The sequence below is a fragment of the Meriones unguiculatus genome, chromosome 12, assembly GCF_030254825.1.
Source record: "Meriones unguiculatus strain TT.TT164.6M chromosome 12, Bangor_MerUng_6.1, whole genome shotgun sequence".
Taxonomy (NCBI): domain Eukaryota; kingdom Metazoa; phylum Chordata; class Mammalia; order Rodentia; family Muridae; genus Meriones; species Meriones unguiculatus.
In genome coordinates, this window is record NC_083360.1 from 37,034,984 (window position 1) to 37,055,964 (window position 20,981).

General features: G+C 43.1%; 1 protein-coding gene across 5 annotated transcripts; it reads right to left on the minus strand.

Moving 5' to 3' along the window:
* Positions 1-5,305: 5,305 nt before the first annotated feature.
* On the minus strand, positions 5,306-19,953 carry Hus1 (HUS1 checkpoint clamp component). Of its 5 annotated transcripts, none has more exons than XM_021651020.2 (8): positions 19,836-19,953; positions 19,255-19,382; positions 18,992-19,168; positions 17,464-17,571; positions 16,707-16,781; positions 9,974-10,073; positions 8,693-8,812; positions 5,306-7,231 (listed from the first exon to the last, which is right to left on the minus strand). In XM_021651020.2, exons 1-8 carry the CDS (start codon positions 19,885-19,887, stop codon positions 7,149-7,151), a joined length of 843 nt encoding a protein of 280 aa, XP_021506695.1. In that variant the 5' UTR covers positions 19,888-19,953; the 3' UTR covers positions 5,306-7,148. The 5 variants fall into 5 exon arrangements, with proteins under 5 accessions (XP_021506695.1, XP_021506694.1, XP_021506696.1 ...); XM_021651019.2 differs by having other exon boundaries at positions 17,464-17,574; XM_021651021.2 differs by having other exon boundaries at positions 17,464-17,574; positions 19,786-19,931.
* Between the last annotated feature and the right edge of the window lie 1,028 nt (positions 19,954-20,981).

Here is a 20,981-nt window from a genome sequence, read left to right on the forward strand (position 1 = left end):
CCAGATGTCATTAACACAGTAGCTTCTAAAAATAATCTGTTTAAAAACCACTACCAGGTCTTCACTGAGGAGCCGTCAAAGACTTACTTGTCAGGGTCCTACGAGCCCTTGTTGAGGAAGGAAAGGGGAAAAATAATGGATGGCTTTATTAATTTTTTTTTGCATGAAATTAATATGTAAGGACAGGAACCCTGCTCAAAGGAGCCTCAGGAGAATCCTCTTGAAGGCAAAGAATAAAACAGCTTCCCAACTCGCACTGTCTTTTCTAAGCTTTGATCAAAAGCCATGTCTTTTGAAATCATCCTTTGAAACCACAAATTCTCTACTTAGAGTCAAATTTCGACTTAGATAATAGCTTAAGGGTCCTTCTTACTGAACAAAGGGGTTAAGGTATTTAAACTGCATACAATGCAAGGGATAGATGGATGCTTGAGTGTAAGGAGTATCTCCTGAAGAATCCAATAGCCTAAATAAAACAGCAAACATTTATTCATACAACTCACAGTATAAAGAAAGCAGAACACCTGTTGTTTCAAAGTCATAAGTACTTCCTGGAGACAGAGTCCTTCTGTTAGGATGCTGTGGATGGCATTTAACATCCTCCTCACTTCTGGGCAGTAACACATTTGCAGATACAATAAGTGCCTAACAAAAGATACAGGGAAGATAACTCCAGAAGGACATTTGTAAGAGCAGTAAGCTTTGCATTCCAGGCCAAGCCCAGATTCTGATCCGTATTAATTATCTCATGGCTAACATTCCCTTTCAAACCGAGCTTCCTGGAAAGGTACCAAAGAATGGGAAGCATCCCTGCACCATCTATCTCGTAAGCAATGCACCTGCAGGTATTTTTTTTTTTTTTTTTTTTTTTTTTTTTTTTAGGCAGCAAAATTGCCACTGCTCACTTCTGCTCTCTGCTCTGTTCCTAGAGGCAGCCTGTAAGATGTCTCCCATTGCCTGCCTATCTTTGGCTATTCTGCATCTTTTACGGTACCATTCCCAAGCAGGAGCCATTCTCAGGGTCCCAACACACATAGTGCATCTAATAAACACAGTGTCTGGGCCAATTTTGGTAAATTGTGGTGTCAAAGCTTGGGTTGGGGGTGGATTGCTAAGATTGTGATGGAGCAGAAACTTACCATTGGTTGAGCTGATTCCTGGAGTGGAGTGCTCTAAAGAGAACAGGGCCCAGGCTGCGATGAGAATCTTCCAGCCCATTCCCAGGAAGCCTGCTCCCTTGGGGTTTGTAGCTCCGCGTAAAGCTCACAACTGGTCCTGCCAAGTGAGTGCTGGTGCAACAATGTCCACAAGAGGATCCTGATACAGCTAGACCAAGCCCTCCCTCCCTAGGAGCCAGAGGACTGAGCCTTCCCTGCTCTCTGTTAGCATATTAAGACCAATGAACCTGTGACAAGTCATTTCCCCCCCCCCCCGCCTCCCACCAACCCCCAGAGAGACAACCTGCAAAGAGGAGCACTGGGCAGCTCAAAGGCTGTTTCCTCAAAGGTGAGCATGCCTTAAAAGGACAGAGATCAACAGCAGCTCACTGAAGGAAACACTATTAAAGTACCATGGCTTTGTGGAAAATATCAGGTTGTACTATCACCTGTAATGTCAAGGTCATGGCACATTTCTAAGGACATTTCTCAGTTTTGCTACATCTAGTAGCTGTGGAAACTTTAGGGATGAGGTGTACTTCGGTGACAAAGCAAGTGTCTAGATCCTGGGTTCATTTCCCCACTAGAGAAGGGTTGGGGGAGAAAAGATGGAAAGGGGGGGAGAGGGAAGGGAAGAAGAGAGATATCTGTCTTTTCTATTGTCTTCCATGGTTCCCATTTAGTTCAAAATAAAAATATCTACAATCGTCAAATGTCTCAATTTGCTGCCTCAAAACGCCTTTGTACCTTTGATCATTTGATATATGGGCAGATACCACTCCCTAACCAGTCTCTGGACAGCACCAATAATCATAGAAAAGATGATGGCAATATTGTAGGGTTTGGTGACAACACACATAAAGTCTCTGGGGGAATTTATCACTACTTTTTGCAAAAATAATTAAAAATTTTTCCATCTTAAAAAATTATATAATTTCCCCCTTCCCCCTCCTTTCTCTAACCCTTCCACCTTGCCCTCATTCAAATTCATGGCCTCTTTTCCTTTAATTACTGTCACACACACACACACACACACACACACACACACACACTCTGAAATATATAACTACAACCGGTCAGTCCACAAAATGTTACATGAATGTATGTTTCCGAGACTGATCATTTGGTATGGGGTAACCAGGCAGTGCACTCTTTCCTGGGGAACACTGTTATTCCCACTTTAAGACTTGTGTCTTAGTGGTGTGTAGTTGTTTGTCTAGGGTTGAGGCCTCCTGAACTTTCTCCCAGCCATGTTAGCATGTCTGTTGGTGTGTGCTTGTTCAGGTTATGCATAGCAGCCACACTGGTCAAACTTGTGGGTGTAGCTTCTCTGACATTTCTAGGACACACAATCTCATGATAAACTTCCTGTTCATCTGGTTCTTATAATCTTCTTGTCCCCTGGTCTTAGTTAGTGTTTAATTGCTGTGAAGAGACACTATGACCATGACAACTCTTATAAAGGAAAACATTTACTTAAGGCTGGCTTACGGTTTCAATGTAAGTAAATCTACTATCTTTATGGTGAGAAGCAGGATAGCATACAGGCAGTCATAATGCTGGAAAAGGAACAGAAAGTTCTACCTCTTGATCCACACCAGCAGCAGGAGACAATGTGCCACACTAGTCCTAGCTTGAACATATTAGACCTCAAAGCCCGCCTCCACAGTGACACACTTTCTCCAACAAGGCCACACCTACTCCAACAAGAACAACTTCCTAATAGTGCCACTCCCTATGAGCCAAGCATTCAAAGATATGTCTATTGGAGCCATTACTATTTAAACCACCACACCCCTCTTGTGCAATATTCCATAAACCTTAGGTACAGGGGTCTTGAAATGGACTGGGTTCTAGAACTCTGCATTTTGATAACTTGTGGTTTTCTGTAAGGGTCTCTGTCTATTGCAAAAAGCAGTTTCCTTGATTAAGGGTGAGGAGCACATTTATCTGTATGTGTAAGGATAAATGTTTAGAATGTAGTGCAATATTATAAGGGTTTAATAAGTGGAGGTTGTAGGCCTTCCTCCAAGATTCATGATTTCACTGTCCCTGGGTAGTTTTGGCCAGGTTTCCAATACCAGGCATGACCACACTCTTGGTGAATGTTCTTAAGTCCAATTAGAGATCTGTTGACTACCAGCAAGGTATGTGAGTCACTACTGTACCCTTAGGGTTATAGCAGAGTTAAGTATATCTTAATTGATTAGAATGTACTGGCATTCTCTGCCTAGCCCTAACCTTGCTTCCACTCCTTGTTCCTTTATCTAGAGTGCTTTGCCTATACTAATAGAAATGCTGTGATTTAGACAATGGACACACATGCACATGTCATGTGAAAAGTTAAGAACTGCATCACTTGAGACACTGTGCTACCTCTTCAAATCCAGATCATATACATGCATTATGGATCTGTTGTGCAAAAGCAGACTCAGGAAAAGACCTGGTTGCAATATATGGCCTTTCTTTCCTCCTCAGATATGGGGTAAAGCTGTTATTTCTCCTTGGTACTTATATAATTTGTTCAGTCAGCAAGGAGCTCCTCTTGGTACTTAGGAGGAATGAACAATCAAGTCACACTGAATTTTTGATTTGAAAATGCACCATGTTCCAGGAACTGGTGAGGCCCTGTATGCACAGAAAGAGCTTCAGAAAGATGTACTGGTCCTCTGCTGTCCACCCATTTCTGACTCTTGCAGAATCCTTTGCAAACCATGAAAGAAATAAAGAATAAAGTACAGACACCCAGGGCAGAAACTCATTCTGGTTCTTGCTTCTGTCTGGTCACCTGCGTTCTTTCCCCTTCAGGCAGGGTACCTCAGAGGACGAGCTACATATGATGTTGTCTCTGTAAGAAGATGACAGTTATATGACGTGTGTATGGTAGAAGTGCTTAGGGTGTCTACACATGGAGTTTCTGAAAGCTTAAGCTTACAAACAACCGTGGCTGAAGAACAGAAGGCTCTCTGGGTGGAGGTCCCTACGGTCACTGAATGGTGTCATGGGGTACGGGACACACTGACCAAACCGCTGAGCTGCAGAGCAGTAAATGTCACTGAGTTCTTTGCCTACACTCATAGGCAATACAACTATGCATCCTGTACTGTGAGGATCTAGTACCATCAGACCCCTGGAACCAGGGTCACTTTCTTGGTTTTGTTTGCAATTTTACAAGTATTGACATATGCCTTCTAATTTAGAAATGGGCCTACATGCTGCATTTTCTTAACTGGTGAGAATTGGGTGCTAAGAGCCAGGTCTTAGCCCTGGGTGCTGGAGTGTAGAATCCAGCATTGTTCAGAGTGCTGCTGGCAACAGAGACCTGGACTCTAGGCAGGTGGCTTGTCTTTGCCCTACTGATCCTGGGCTTCTCACTGATCAGTGGATCACCCAGTGACTTTTGAAGAACTGTTTTATCTGCTCTCTCCCAGAATCTGTAGAATAAACCTTTAAGAAAGCACTGTTTCCTCTGCAGACTGTTACACTGTTATACTTAGTTATTACATAGGTTAGACCTTGGATGCCCCACCAAAGCCTACATGTGAGCTGATCTTTAGCCTTTGGGGCTGTTTGGATGTGGAGGGACCTATAAGATCTGAGGCCTGCTGGAAGGAGATTCCTTACAAGGGAGTGTGCCCTTGAAAGGGATATATATGTCTCAGCCTTCCTTCTCTGCTTTTTGCCTAGCAGGAGGTAAATTACATTTACTTTTTTGTGTATGTGTGTCTGTGTACTCATGCATGTATGCCATTGCATACATGTGGAGATCTGAGGACAACTTACTTAGAAGTTGGTTTCCCTCTTCTGTAGTGTGGGTCCAGGATTCAAACTTGGGTAGCCAAGCTTGGCAGCAAGTATTCTTACCTGCTGAGCCATCTCATCAGAAGCAACCTTTCTTCTTTAACTAGTCTGTTATATTGGGCCTGTTCATGTTGGGCTGATGATAAGAAGACTTTCTTCCATGTAGAAGAGCCTTATTAATTAATCCAGGCTCCAGCGCTATAAGCCCAGTAGAACTTAAACATGACAAAAGTCTAACTTCCAACTCTGGAGATAGGAATGTGCTATGAAAATTAAGCCTAAAGTACAATATTCAAGAAATTAAAGTTGTCAGATGAATATGTTCATTAATAAAAAATTTCAAGTAATAGTGAAATAATAAATATTTTTATTCTATAAAATATTTTTATAACAAAGTTGATTATGAAATTGTCAGAAAAGAAACAAATGTAAAAAGATTGAAATAAAAACCACCCAGAGCTAGCTGGGTTTAGATGTATACTTCCTGGTGTTCACTGTCACGTGGTGGACAGCAATATCCCACTGGTTTTGTTATCATACAGGTAGCACGTTGTCCCACAGCATTAGTCTATGGGAGCTGTCCTCTAGCACAGATCATCTGCCAATTCCCTATTCATTTATATTAAACATTTATTTAAAATAGTACTAAGCTTTGATTATAGCCTGTATAGTAACTCTTACAAGCACAATGATTAAGTCAAAGGGAATGGAGAGTCATTAGCATATTGAACTTCAGGGCAGTGGCACTAATACCCTTCCTACTACTGATGTCCCAATGATCCGTACTTATCATCTTCTACTTGAATGGTTCTTAGAAAAAAAATCCACAAACTCAAGCTCCCTTTTAGATGCTCCATCAAAATCCACACAAATGCACAGAATTGGAGTGTGGCATCAGGAAAATGGCAGACTAGAAACCTATGACTTTTCCATGTCCCCACATAATTCTAACTAGGTAAATTTCCAGCAGCAAGATGACCACCCAGAATTCTTCAAACTCCAGAGTGAAGCTGTGTCACCCATTGGGCCACAGAGAAATACAAAACCATGAGCAGAAAAACAGGCTAACTACAAGGTTGCTCTACCCAGCTGACAGTATCACACATACAGAAATTCCCTGTATTTGATTCTACAATGTAAAAAAATCAAAGGGAGCTGAGCATTTGGCTTCTGCACATTCTGAAGCTTTGCAGGAGAGCTGCTCTGCTCTGGTCTCTTCACATGGGACAGTGTGAGCAGAGCAGAGCTAGCCTAATGAAAAATAGGACAAGCCACACAGCCATCAAATTGTGAGAGCTGGGAGTGTACCCTTGTGGAAATGGTAATGCCATCAAGCTTTGCAATGGTTGCAGTGCGTGCAGGAATACAGAATTTCTAGACAGACTTACTATACAAGAATAGCCATGGGCAAAAGCCATGGTGTGAAGGCCCAAGACAAATATGTATTCAAAATACAGATACTGATATGTAAGCAGAAGGGTCAAGAACACTCAGGCCCTCATAGCAGTAGTAAAGAATGGTAGTTGCCTAAGGCCTAGGTACCTGGGGAGGAGCTTTCCAAGCTGTCCAGAACAGGCAAGTACAGAAAGAGAGTGAAAATAACTAGTTGCCCAGGAGGGGAGGCACAGAATGAAAGGCAACGCCAGTGACAAACTGCTACTCAAATTTTAAATAGGAATGGAGGTCAGCTCAGTGGCAGAGCACATGCTTAGCACGCATAAGGCCCTGGTCTCATCTCCAGCACCAAAGAAAAACAAAATAACAAAAACCCCACAAAAAATTCTGAGCCAGGCGTGGTGATGCACACCTGTAACGCCAGCACTCATGGAGGCAGGGGCAGGAAGATCTCTGTGAGCTCAAGGACAGCTTGGTCTATAAAGTGAGTGCAGGACAGCTAAGGCTACATAGAGAAACCCTGTCTTGAAAACCCAAAACTAAAAAAAAAAAATCTGTCTTTCCTTCTTAATGTCTTATAAGAAATAAGGGGAGGGGAGTTGGTATTGAGTAATATGAAAGAATGATTATCAGATTGTGCTTCATTAATTCCATTTGTGCTTAAAGCAACATAGAGAGAGAAATAAGCCCAGTACAGATCTCTGTGGTGCTGGGAGGACAGACAAATGACTGATCATCCAGTGCTTCTCTCATCACGACAAAGGTCTTTGTGCTCCCAAGTCTGGTGAAATGGTGTCAGGACAAGGCTGGGATGAAATACTGAAGGGAGATATCTTCCAGAAGCAAATCAAAATGAACAGTTCTGTTATTCACAATATCTAGGAGAAAAAGACACAGATTTGAAGGAAGCTTTTCACCCCCACCCATCACAACAGCTTTTCTGCTATGAGCACCTCCTATGCTCTGTTCCCTCTGAGGGCTCATGAAGGTCACAGCACATGCCACTGCCACCCACTGTGGACAGTGTGCGAGATGAAGCATAAAGCTGCCCAGGCTTTAGGGGGAAATCAGGCTGATTTAAACAAATCAGCCTTCCTGGTGAAAGCAGCTCCCCACAGGGAGGTGATCAAACTACATTGACAAGATCTGAGTGCTTATAGTCCTGTGCACGCTGTGATAATACTATATGTCACATACAACCAAACTCTTCCCTGTGTTATGATCCCATTGTCTCTCACACAGCCTCTTCTGTGGTTTCACATCCTGTGTTGGCTGTTTTTTTGTGAATTTGACACAAGCTAGTCATCAGAGAAGAGAGAACCTTAACTGAGAAAACATCTCTGTAAGATTGGGCTGCACAGAACATTTTCTTAATTAGTGATTGATGGGGGAGGACCCAGACCACTGTGGGTGGTGCCACCACTGGGCTCCTGGTCCTGAGATCCATAAGAAAGGAGGCTGAGCAAGCCATGAGGAACAAGCAAGTAAGCAACACTCCTCCGTGGCCTTTGCATCTGTCCTCCTTCCAGGTTCCTGCCCTGTTTGAGTTCTTGTCCCGACTTTCTTCTATGATGAACAGTGATGTGGAAGTATAAGCCAAATAAACCCTTTCCTCCCTAGGCTGCTTTTGGTCATGGTGTTTTATTACAGCAGTAGTAAACCTAACTAGGTGAAATCCTTTTTCTCATTTAGAAAGGCTGATCCTTTCTGTTTTATTGCTATGCTCTATTCCCAGGTCATCTTCCTTAGCTTTGTTCACTAGTGGATTAAAGGTCAGCCTGGGTGCTTTCCACAAAGGGAAGGATGTCACATCTAGGTCATTGGCTATGCTTTTCTTTAAAAAAACAAACAAAATAAAAACAAAACCAAACAAAAATCCCAAGGAGTCACACTTGGGACGCTCTTGCAGAACTGCCTGGCTCAGTGGGTTGAGCAGGTGAAGAGGTTGGTAATAACCAACCACTGAGGGGAGACTTGGGTAGTGAGCACAGTTCAGGTGGACAATGATAGGAAAGTAAGCAGCTTAAGTTGAAACTCGGATCTAATCAAAAGCATAAACAGGGCTCTGATTATGTAAAACCTGATAAACTCAGTTGGTATGAACAAGTCTGCCCTTTCCCAACAGGCAGAGCCCACTGCTAGTCCAGCATGGCTACTGGCTTTCTGGTACTATGCTGCTCAGCATCTCTCTTCTTCAACATCTCTAGATACTTCTGACTAAAGAAAACTTTTAAGCCTGACTGTCCCAAGGAGCTCACGTTCCCAGAACTGGGCATATCTGCACTTAGAAGACTGTCTTCACATTAGACTAGAGGTGAGTAATGAAGAAGCAAACTCACTGCATACTGCCCTGGTGGGGGTCACTTGCTGTCCTGCAAGAAACTGGAGGAGTTTCCTTATGTCGATGTTCACCGTGACCATGTCTTCTGGGTGTCCGTTTTGAGAGACACTCTCAGAGGCTGCAATGAGAGGAATGCTTTGAAGTCCAACATCCCCATAACAAGGAATTCTGAGTTTGCAAAGCGTGTTGACCTATTAACCGATCTACCCTACAGCTCTTTTAGCAGCCTGGCAGACTGCAACTTGGGAATGTTACTCATGCATCAGGCAATTGAACTGTTTAAAATACTGTAACTTCCAGAGAAGCTTCACTTAAAAGGTCTTGCAGTATAACTCAGTCTCCTCTTTATACCAAAGAAAACTTTAGTTCAGTATGAATTTCAAAGTTTAAATGCAGATAATGCCAGACTTCTAACTTTACACAGTAGAATGAGAAACAGAAATTGGCCTTTCAAGTGCTGATAACGTGCTTTGTGCTTGTGAAACAAAATGACGGACACCAAACAAAATAACTCATGTCAGGGCTTAAGTGGTAGGTCACTTCTCTAGCCTGTAGAGGCCATGGACTCAATACAGACTGTGAACACACACAGCCACAAAAAAAGCAAGGTCACTGTCAGAACCTTCATGCTGTAGCTTTCACTTTGTTTCCTGCAGGTCTTTGGTAATATTTGCATCTGTGTGGAACAAACCTATAACAACCAATCCTAATGCTAAAAGTCATGGAGTCATTTTATCTGTTTCAGACAACGGCTCTCCTGTCACTTTTTCTCTGTTCCTTTGCCTACTTCCCTATTTCAGGAGAGGACTCTACTTTGCATTCACTGATAACTAAGCTGCACAACTTGTTCCTTCAAGGCTTACTGAACTGATTTCACACTCCTTCCTGGCCTTTATGAGACAGAAATCGTAGCAAGCATAACTTTCTCACATTTTGTATATGCTAATCTAAACTTGAAGGTATAGGCTGAATTGACTCCAGGCCAGATAAGAATCTGAACCTTTCACAGCACAGTGACAAATAAAGAGCTGCCAAGTTTTTGGAAGTTACTGTTTTTGACCTGAATCCAGGAGTTCGGGAGAATCCTTCTGCACACCCTTAATGCCTGGTGGCCTGACCCCTTGCCAAATGCTAAATGTCCCACTATGTCATAGGGACAGGAAGTCTAATCTTAGCTCTTTCTCAAGTAAGAAATAAAGAAAACTGAATTTTAACATTTTCATTGAGAACTCAATATATATTTTATTAGAAGCAAAATATAACCCATAAGAAAACTCACGTAGCAGAGGGTTTCCAAGATCCTTAAAATGAGTTGTCACACATACTAACTCAGTTTCTATCTTTAGGTTCAGTTCCCCATTTAGGTTTGCTTCAATAACCTGGAAATTGAATACAATCCAATATTGAAAAAGAGAAAAAAACAACATGTGTATCAGCTTCCACAAAAACTGGTTAGCAAGGCAGTGCCACAAACTTCGGAATAGTTTACAGGGCACTGAAGCCCACAAGGCATCAACCACAGAAAGAAATTCTGACAGCCCATAACTCAGAAATACGCTAAAACCAAGTATATATACCCTTAGTGAAATCTCAGCAGGGGGAAGTAGGAGGGGCCTTGTGGGATATTCTGCTAAGGAGCAGGCCTGTGGAGGTCACAGCAGAGTGATGATGGTGGAGTGGAAGCAAGGGCTCCCTTAGAGCAAGCATTCAGGGAAAGTAGGAGCATAACTGAACAGGATGAATCCTCTGGAAGGTAAGAGAAAGAATGTTATATGGTGGAGAGGAACAGTGAGGATGGATATCAGAGTCTAGAGAGTCAAACCACAATTATGCACCCCTTCAGAGATGCCCATTTCCTCCTTTCTCATTTGATGCAGGAAGCAACTGGCATGGTAGGCTGTGTCTGTGGTGCTTGCAAGAAGAGGCCCACCATCACATTTCTGTGCAAGAGAATCCCTGAGATCTGGTTAGACAAAGTGTAGGGCTCAGGTCTGGGCTCAGGCTCTACACTTCTGACCGTTTCCAGAGCATACTAATGGTGCCTGTTGTCTGACCATGTCCAGCAGCCATGCTTAATGATGTGTGCTCTGTTGGTGGTGACAAGAATCCCTGAGATGGGGTTAAGATGAAGCATAGGATTTAGGTCTGGGCCCAGGCTCTATACTTTTGACCAGTTTCAAGGGCACGCTAATGCTGCCTGCCCAGTAGCAATGCTTAATGATGTGTGTTCTGTTGGAGGTAACTCCAGATGTGAGGCTGGAAACAGCCTTGCTGGAGCAGCCTACTGAAGAACTAGAACTAGGAAGGATTTAGGGTGAGAAGCACTATGATGTGGTGGGAGACAGAAGGCTTTGGAGTCAGACCCTTAGGGTAAGTGAAACCTGGTGCTGGAGGCACCAGGTTATTATCTGTGATGGGGTCAGCAGTGCAGCTGTCACAAGAATTTTCTTGCTCTGGTGAGTTTAGAGGCACTTTATAGTAGGTGCCAGGACACTGAGTCAGTAGTCAACAAACGGCACTTAGTGATGATTAAGGGCGTCACTGGGAAACGTAAGTTCTCCTCTTGATGCTCAGGAAATTGAGTTATGTCCATGTGCATGATAGCCCAGAAAACTGCAACTTAAATCAGCTCTGAGTACCATCTTCAGGCAGTTGGCTGCTGTTAATTCTCTCATGTACTGAATAATTGCATCACATGTCTAGCATTCTAGATCATGAGTAAGCTGAAATCTTATGTTCCAGTGCTCAGACTTTAAGAATTTGAAGAAAGCATACAAGTTTGTGTGCCTGTAGTAAATCCAGACCAAAGCAAGTTGCTTTCTTAATAGATATTTATTTCTAACACCATGATTTTTCAGAAGCAATGGAACTTTCAGGTTGATAGAAGCAAATGGGCACAGGCTGCATATGAGTTTTATATAGCCCCCTGAGTTTGCCAGAACTTTCACCAACATTGTGGTCACTTACTGCTCCATATTGTAGGATAGTGGGTTAAGAAATGACGAGAAACTGAAATCAGGGACAAGGCAAGGCTGCCCACTCTCTCCATAGCTCTTCAACATTGCTCTTGAAGTCCTTGCTAGAGCAATTAGACAACTGAAGGAGATCAAGGGGATACAAATTGGAAAGGAAGAAGTCAAAGTATCACTATTTGCAGATGTTATGATAGTATACCTGAGTTACCCCAAAAATTCTTCCAGGGAACTCCTACAGCTGATTAACACCTTTAGCAAAGTGGCTGGATACAAAATTAAGTCAAAAACATCAGTAGCCCTCCTGTATACAAAAGACAAAAGGGCTGAGAAAGAAATTAGGGAAACGACAGCCTTCACAATAGCCACAAATGACATAAAGTACATTGGTGTGAACCTAACCAAACAAGTCAAAGACTTATATGAAAAAATTTCCAGTCTCTGAAGAGAGAATTAGAAGAAGATATCAGAAGATGGAAAGATCTCCCATTCTCATGGCTTGGCAGGAGTAACATAGTAAAAATGGCCATCTTACCAAAAGCAATCTACAGATTCAATGCAATTCCCATCAAATTACCAACACAATTCTTTACAGACCTGGAAAGAAAAATTCTCATATGAAGATATGGAACAACAAGAAATCCAGAATTGCTAAAACAATTCTCTATAGTAAAAGATTTTCAGGAGGTATCTCCATCCCTGATCTCAAGCTGTACTATAGAGGAACAATACTAAAAACTGCATGGTACTGGCATAGAAACAGACTGGTGGATCAATGGAATCAAATACAAGACCCTGACATAAATCCACACACTTATGGTACCTGATTTTTGACAAAGATGCCAAAACCATTCAATGGAAAAAAGATAGCATCTTCAACAAATGGTGCTCATCTAACTGGATGTCTATATGTAGAAAAATGCAAATAGATCCATATTTATCACCCTCACAAAACTGAAGTCCAAGTAGATCAAAGACCTCAATATAAAACCAGACACACTAAACCACTTAGAAGAAAAAGTGGGGAAGAGTCTTGAACTCATTAGCACAGGAGACAACTTCCTGAACAGAACACCAATAGCACAGGCTCTAAGAGCAACAATCAATAAATGGGACCTCATGAAAATGAAAAGCTTCTATAAAGCAGAGGACACTGTTGTCAGAACAAAACAACTGCCTACAGATTGGGAAAGGATCTTTATCAACCCTATGTCTGACAGAGGACTAATATCCAGAATATATAAAGAACTCAAGAAGTTAAACAGCAACAAATCAAGTAATCCAATTAAAAAATGGGGAACAGAGCTAAACAGAGAATTCTCTGTAGAGGAATATAGAATGGCAGAGAAACACTTAAAGAAATGCTCAACCTCATTAGCCATTAGGGAAATGCAAATCAAAACGACCCTAAGATTTTACCTTACACCCATCAGAATGGCTAAGATAAAAAACTCAAGAGACAACACATGCTGGAGAGGTTGTGGAGAAAGGGGAACCCTTCTCCACTGCTGGTGGGAATGTAAGCTTGTACAACCACTCTAGAAAGCAATCTGGCGCTTTCTCAGACAACTAGGAATAGCGCTTCCTCAAGATCCAGCTATACCACTCCTAGGCATATACCCAAAAGTTCCTCAAGTACACAATAAGGACATTTGCTCAAGGCTGTTTGTAGCAGCCTTATTTGTAATAGCCAGAAGCTGGAAACAGCCCAGATGCCCCTCAGTGGAGAAATGGATACAGAAATTGTGGTACATCTACACAATGGAATTTTACTCAGCAATAAAAAACAAGGAAATCATGAAATTTGCAGGTAAATGGTGGGATCTGGAAAAGATCATCCTGAGTGAGATATCCCAGAAGCAGAAAGACACACATGGTATACACTCACTAATATAGACATATAATATAGGATAAACCTACTAAAATCTGTACACCTAAAGAAACTAGTCAAGGGGGAGGACTCTTGCTAAAATGCTCAATTCCTATCCAGAAAGGCAAAGAGGATGGACATCAGAAGAAGGAGAAAAGAGGGAACAAGTCAGGAGCCTGACACAGAGGACCTCTGAAAGGCTCTGCCCTGCAGACTATCAAAGCAGACGCTGAGACTTATGGGCAACCTTTGGGCATAGTGCAGGGAATCTTAGGAAAGAAGTGGGAAACAGTAAGATCTGGAGAGGACAGGAACTCCACAAGGAGAACAACAGAACCAAAAATTCTGAGCACAGAGCTATTTCCTGAGACTGATACTCCAACCAAGGACTATGCATGGAGATAACCTAGAACCCCTGCACAGATGTAGCCCATGGCAGTTCAGTATCCAAGTGGGTTCCATAGTAATAGGAACAGGGACTGTCTCTGACATGAACTGATTGGCCTGCTCTTTAATTACCTCCCCATGAGGGGGAAGCAGCCTTACCAGGCCACAGAAGATGACATTGCAGCTACTCCTGATGAGACCTAACTGACTAGGATCAGAAGGAAGGAACTTCAGTGGACTTGGGGAGGGGCATGCATACAGAGGGGAGAGGAAGGGAGGAGTTGGGAGGGGAGGAGGGAGGGAACCAAAAGGGGGATACAAAGTGAATAAAGTGTCATTAATAAAGAATTGAAAAAAAATGAGAAGAGTTCTGGGTTACTGAAAGAAGTCTTAACATAAAAGCTTTGTATTCAACAGAAGTCACTAGAATAGAAGGCTATGAGCTTCAGAAACTCAGTGCATGATGTCAAAAGCTCAAAAATAAGAACTTATCTGAGTTCAAGGAACCTAACTTGTTTTGTTTCTAGAATGAGGCATGTTTGGACTTTACAAGTTTTAAAAAGTATACAGGGAGATACCATGTGCTGACCAGTTTCCAGGGCATCTAACACTGTGTGTCTTACAGAGCTGTGCTGCCCGGTGCCTTCCTTTCCTCTCACTGGCCTAGATCCTCTGCCTGCAGTACTCAGAGGACGGTCCTGGTGACACAGATGCCTACCTTCCTGTTCCAGATTAGGTGGCATGTTTGTGTTCCTGGTTGGTAGAATTCTGACAGTGATGGCATGTGGCCTTTTTGTAGATCAGTTAGGCAAAACAGAAATGCAGTGTAGCAATAAAAAGGCTGGCAAATCTCCTTCCAAAGAGAAGAACCAATAGGATGGGAATGGTGGGAGCTTAAGAAGAAAGGAGACTCCTGTGGCCTGTGGCCTCAGTCTCAGGCCAGAGAGAACAGGAGTTGAAGAGAAGACCCAGTGGGAAAAAATGAGTGTCAGAGCCCCGAGTCCTCACCCCAAGCTGTGCTGTGAGCACCGCTGCAGCTGCTCTGTCCTGGTAAGGCAGCAGCAGCCCTGCCCCACCTGAATCTGACCTTAGCCATGGTTTATGCAGTGTGTTTGTTTGGGACTCAGTCACCATCCTTTACTAATGGTTGTCAGTGCACGTGGGAGATTTCACTGTAAATGTGAAAACGGACCAACATGATTTCCTGACTTTGTAAGTTCTTTATTCTACAAACCTTCCAGAGGCACCTACTTAGTTCTTCAGTGTTCTGGCTCCCCAGATATGCAAAAAGATCCCACCATGCAATCGGCCACTCTAATTCAATAACTTCCCTGTTAGCACTTTTCAAGCACTCCAGGAAAGAGAAACAACTAGTACTGCTCTAACTGCAGACCTCCTCTCACTCTCCACTTTGCTGACTCATGTCCACAGAACAAGAAGAAGAAGTAAACGGATCCCTCAATTAATTGCCCGACTTTTCCCTCTGGGCTTCCGGACCCCCCTAGAAGTTCCAGGGTATCTGAGAGGAAGCCAGCCTGACAACTGGAGCAATGCCATGGCAGTGGCAGGGAACAGCACTGCCCACGCAGTGTGTGCTACTTCAGGGGAAACTGATTTTCAGTTCAGATAGCAGCTCTGAAGTCTAAGGAGAGGAAAGCGTTCAGTTGGACAAGCTCAGTGGCAGCACTGCCCTGAGGGAAAAACTCAAGAGAAAAACAGCCACAACAAAACACTTTCTAGGTTTCAAAATCCTTCTGTGATGAAAAGATTCCTATGAGCTAAATGTTAGCCCTGCTCCAAGACTACTGAGTGACAGTCCAGCTCTGGACTCTGAAACCCATAAGGTTAAGATCAGATTTCCCTTCCTTGAAGCTGGCAGTTCTGGAGAGCTCAGGACACTGGTGGAGAGAAGCTCAGCACAGGGTCTTCCTGCAGGCAACATGGATCTTGGGCTGAACACTGACAATGGCTAAGCACTTTCACAGAGATGAGAGGCACATCGACTGAGTATCAAACATCATTAAACAAAACTCACAAAGAGGCATTAAGTGGCAGGTAAGCAGGTAAGGCTCTGCTGAAGGCCTGGCTGCCAGGAATGTGGCCTTGAAGGTTGAGGGAAGGCAAAGGTTTGTGCATCAGGGTAGACAGAGGCTTTGAAAAGACTCAGGAACAGAATGGAATGTTGTTTTGAAGGGTGAATAAAGGCAGAATTCAGGATACATCCAGGTGTGGATAATGATAGTCCACATAATCCTCCATCACTGTTGTATTTTTGGACCTTCACAAATATATAGAAAAACAAGGATGTCCATCTACATGTTAGTGTATAACATGTTCATGCATATCAACATGTGAAAGGTTCTGAGGCTTCAACTATTTAGCTCAGAATATGTGCTCGGTTAACATGAAGCCTTCAATTTAATCCTTAGCATCAGGTAAGGGACCAATACAAAACCACACTGTTCTGTCCAAATTACAAGGAACAAAATACCAGTACTGTTGAACATACTTCTGATATACTAAAAACATGAGGGATTAAGGGCAAATTGGAAAGCTTTCCCCAGTGAATTACAGCTGAAAAGCACTAGAACAGGTCTCTAAAGGCCACTAAGCTCTGTCCTCCCCAGGGGGCCCTCAGTGAGGAGAAACTCACTAGCTGAAACAGCCTGTGTTGGAGAGGGAGCAACCACACCCGGCTCTACAGTGAAGCTGCCTCCCAGGACAAGCTACCCACACGGCCACAGCTAACTCAACAGTTCTCTTCTGAAGGAGTAATAACTTACAAGTCCATTGCTGATGTTTTTCATTTTTTCCACAACACTCTTCATCGTCTTCAAGGCTGGTAAATAAATACTGACCTAAAACAATAAGATAAATGACAAGCATTAGGAGATCTTAACACAGTCTATAATGACAGGTACTCAACCAAAAACTGTGAATTACACTGGTACTTAAAAACTCACAATCACATTTTTAAAATTTCCAAAGAAAGTTCCCTTCAAACTTAGAAAATCTCACTAACCTATTCAAGCAAGTGAAGATACCTAAATACCTGGCTTTGATTACCATGGTGACCATACTCCTAAGAGCATTGTTATGGTTCAAGAAGGAACACAGTATTTCAGCTGAGATACCTATATACAGGTCCAAGGGGAATACACCTCACGTACTGAGCAAGAAGCCTTCCTCTGGGAAATGCATTACAGGACTCAGGGGCCTTCTGTGTACTCTGTGTAAGAGCACAGCCAGCCATTATCACAAGTCATTGGAGCTACCAACAGTGCTGTAATGCTGGCTTTCCCGAAACCTATTCAGACACCTTCTAGTGAGAGTCAACTACATATTTCATCGAGTATCTGTTTAATTTCTGTTCATATAGGCAAGAGACAAAGGACCATTTGGCATCATCTTTATTTGCAATGGCTCTGAGGTTCCTAGAAGCTTCACTGTTAACTGAAGCTTCAGACAATTAGAATTACAGAATTCAGTCCCTGTCATTATTTTGTGTTGAACAACAGGACTGCAGACAATGACACTTACATCAGCATCTGGAATAGAGGGTTCTTGTAAGTCTTTCCACAGTCTTCTAGGAATAACCTTGATGGGGATATCATGCATCACGATTCTACTACTGCTTGATGAGGATAACTGCTAAGAAAAAGTTAGAATATTTTATGCTGTTAACGCTGAAAGTGAATCCAAAACATTAAGAACTGATGCTAAACATTTTGAATTCCAAATGGAATCATGGAACAAATGGACCAATAAGAAAGCAAGTGAACAATCCTGTACCAGCTACCCTTAGAAGCCTGAACGAAGCTCATCAGTGATGAAGCTGAATGAGGGACAGCTTCTAGTGGAGAAGGGAAAGGGGAAGCATGACGCTTCAGAGGACATCAAAAAGAAACCAAAGAGATTGCATTCTTACTTAGAAAAATATTGCATATTACCATCTTACTTTTCCTTAAGAAACTAAATAAATTCACCAGAGAGTAGTGGCACACACCTCTGATCCCTGCACTCAGAAGGCAGAGGCAGGCAGAGCTCTGTGAGTTTGAGGGCAGCTTGGTTTAGAGAACTAGTTTCAGGCCAGCCAAGGCTACACATAGAAAGCATATCTCAAAAAACCAAAATAAACAAATAAGAAAAAAAGAAACTAAATAAATCCAAACTTATATGGAATGCTCTAAGAACACATGAAAAATTATAAAGCCATGAAATTAACTTCTATAGCCATGCACTCAGCCACACACATGTAGAGCACATAGAAGAAAGGAAAGCTCTAAGGATAATAGAGGCCCTTGTGGGTTGGGCAGAGCACTAAAGAAAGGCAAGTACTGGAGAGAAACTCCATGTGGAAAGTCCAATTGATATCACCAGTCTGGGTGTTGCAAAAAAAAAAAAAAAAAAAAACACTCAGAGGATAGTAATTTATCATTTGGCTCCAAGATAGTTTGCGCCATATATGATGGGCTAGGAACATAGTAAGAATTACAAAATTCCATCTTGTACACGTATTTTTGTGTGTTCTGAGGAGAGGCTGTGCACTAAACTCATGTGGTGGTAGCATCTAAGACAAATGTGTTACTTAAGTATGAGGACTATTTATTTACAACTATCATAGAAGATGAGATTCGAAGGGGAAAATTTTAAGGTGAAAATATAAAGAATCATCTAGACAAGGCGACAACACCCTAAAAGAAGGAAATGCAGGCTAGTGGTCTGATTATTTGGAAAAAGCAGTATCCCATCGAACATTGTGCCATCAGGACTATTTAAAAATGACTAGGACAATGCACATTTCTCATACATAAGTTAGGAAGTATACATTATATTTTATTTTTAGACAGGGTCTCTGTGCAGTCCTGGGACTCACAGAGATCTTTCTGTCTCTACTTCCTGAGTGCTGGGATTAAAGACACATGCCACCACAATGGACTCAGCTCTTATATTTTAAATGAAACTAATTCACTTTTAAGACTATTGTCTGAAAGCTCAGGCTTATAACTACTTATATACTTCCTAGACCAAGGCACTTGTAAAATTCAGAAATTCTTCTCCCACTTACCAACTCCACAGACACGGTAAGACAGGGAAAGTGTTTATTAGTCAGCTTGATTTTCAAGGCTCTGGCGTTCTGGGCAGTCTTCAAGGCCCGAGATAAGTTTTCCGATGTTAATTCTAAATAAATTTCATTGTTTTCTGCAGAGACTCCTTCCATTTGAAACTCACTAAAAATGTTCTCCTGCAGGACAAAAAAACAGGCATTTGTGGCCTTTCCAGCACTCTTAGTGGGAGCCCAGGGCCTCTGGGCATTTCTGCTTTGCTTACCTGCTCCAGCTCACACCACATGCTCACGCCTCCACTGGCCAGCTTGTCCGAAAGGATGAAGTTGAGCCTCTCTGGACTGATGCGGAGGGTGCAGGTTTTAGCAAGCTTGGCTATCATGTTACTGACCCCTACAGCGAGAGGGCAAAGTAAACACTTTCTCAGGTGCACATTGAGTATCCTACAAGTTTTCTTGCGGAACATCTAGCTCACAGATCGCGCTAGTACTTCAATACCGCTGACATCTTATCAGTCCTCCAACAACGCGGCGAGGCACACAGGGTACAGCACCAGAGTTCAATAAGGAAACAGTCTCAGAGAACTGACAACTGGGGACTAGGCGTACATTCCACTAAAAGGTAGGGACCGATGGGTACTGCAGAACAACTGCAAGCAAGGGGAGGCGTAGTCCGGGCGGAAGAAAGTGAGAGAGGACTGCAAAGGGAAGGTCCCTGGTAGCCATCCTCCCCTCTCAGGGCCGCCCTCCCAGCCTACCCGCCCCAGCTGCGCCCTTCACCCCGCCGCTCATCTCACAGGGCTGCAGCCGCACTCTCCGCTCGCTCCCCGCAGCCCTGCGAGCTCACGTGTGAAGTGATTCAGACAAGCCAGGTCCACGATCTTGGCGCGAAACTTCATGGCGGATTCCAGGCGGGCGGCGGCGTCAGTCCTAGGCGGACAGAAGTCCCTCCCCGAGCGTCCCGGCGGGGAAACGCGGGCGCGTGCACAGAGGTTCCGCGCGGACCCTGCGGCGGGAGAGGTCCGCCCGCCGCTTACCCAGGCCAAAGGCCGCTTGCCCACTCGGTGCGGTGCCGCGGGCGACCCAGACTCTGCATCTAGGTGCAGAGAAGCGGCCTGTAAAGCTCATAGAAACCTGGCAACGTAGCATTTAAAGTTTTGAAAGTTGTTGAACGTTTTTAAACTTTGAACACGTAGGATACCCTGAAGGAAAACAGATGGGGGTGCTTAAGCAAAAAGATCAGAGGTCTTGGTGACATTAGGTCAGCAAGTATATTTTTTTAAAAAGAAAATGAAATAAAGTTGGAGGCAAGGAGGGTGGGGGAAAAGAGAGAGAAAAGGAAAGAGATTACTGAACAGGATTGTGACCTTTACACTAATCCCAGCACCATGAACAAAGAAAAGCCTTCTTAGTATAGTGTCGTTAGAATTGTTTAAAAAGGATTTTTAGCCCAAGGTTAAAAATGGGTCTTCAAGGATTATAGCTGCAAAAGTTTAAAAGTGGTATTGGGGCTTAACTGGCCCCCAGTCCTCCTCACTTTCTAGGTAAGCACACTTGCAATGTACCTCATATCCAAGCACCAAAATATTTTTAAAGTCCTTTGCAAGTAACAGAAAAACAGGTCTTTGTGGTCCACTAAATGGCTCGGCAAGTATGAAGGCCTGGGTTTGGGCACTGGAATACCAGTTTCTTTGTTTGTTTGGTTTGGTTTTTTAGGTTTTGGTTTTTTCAAGGCAGGGATTCACTGTGTAGGTTTGGCTGTCCTGGGCTCACTTTGTTGATCAGGCTGGCCTCGAACTCACAGCAATCCCCCTGCCTTTGCCTCCCCAAGTGCTGAGATTACAGGCATGTCCCACCAGGCTTGGAATACCAGCTGTAATTTCAAAGGTTCTTTGACTTTCACGTGTGTACCATGATATGAGTATGTTCACACACACACACACACACACACACACACACACACACACGGTAGATAAAAAAAAAATTTTAAATC

Bases quoted from the DNA above. Each gene is read 5' to 3' on its own strand.
- Hus1 (XM_021651017.2), bottom strand. From the start codon at position 19,455: ATGTTCCGCAAGAAAACTTGTAGGATACTCAATGTGCACCTGAGAAAG. The intron at 19,169-19,254 runs GTAAGCAAAGCA...TTTGTCCTGCAG, and splicing joins TGTGGTGTGAGCTGGAGCAG to GAGAACATTTTTAGTGAGTT. The intron at 17,575-18,991 runs GTAAGTGGGAGA...ACTTTTTCTTAG, and splicing joins TTACCGTGTCTGTGGAGTTG to CAGTTATCCTCATCAAGCAG.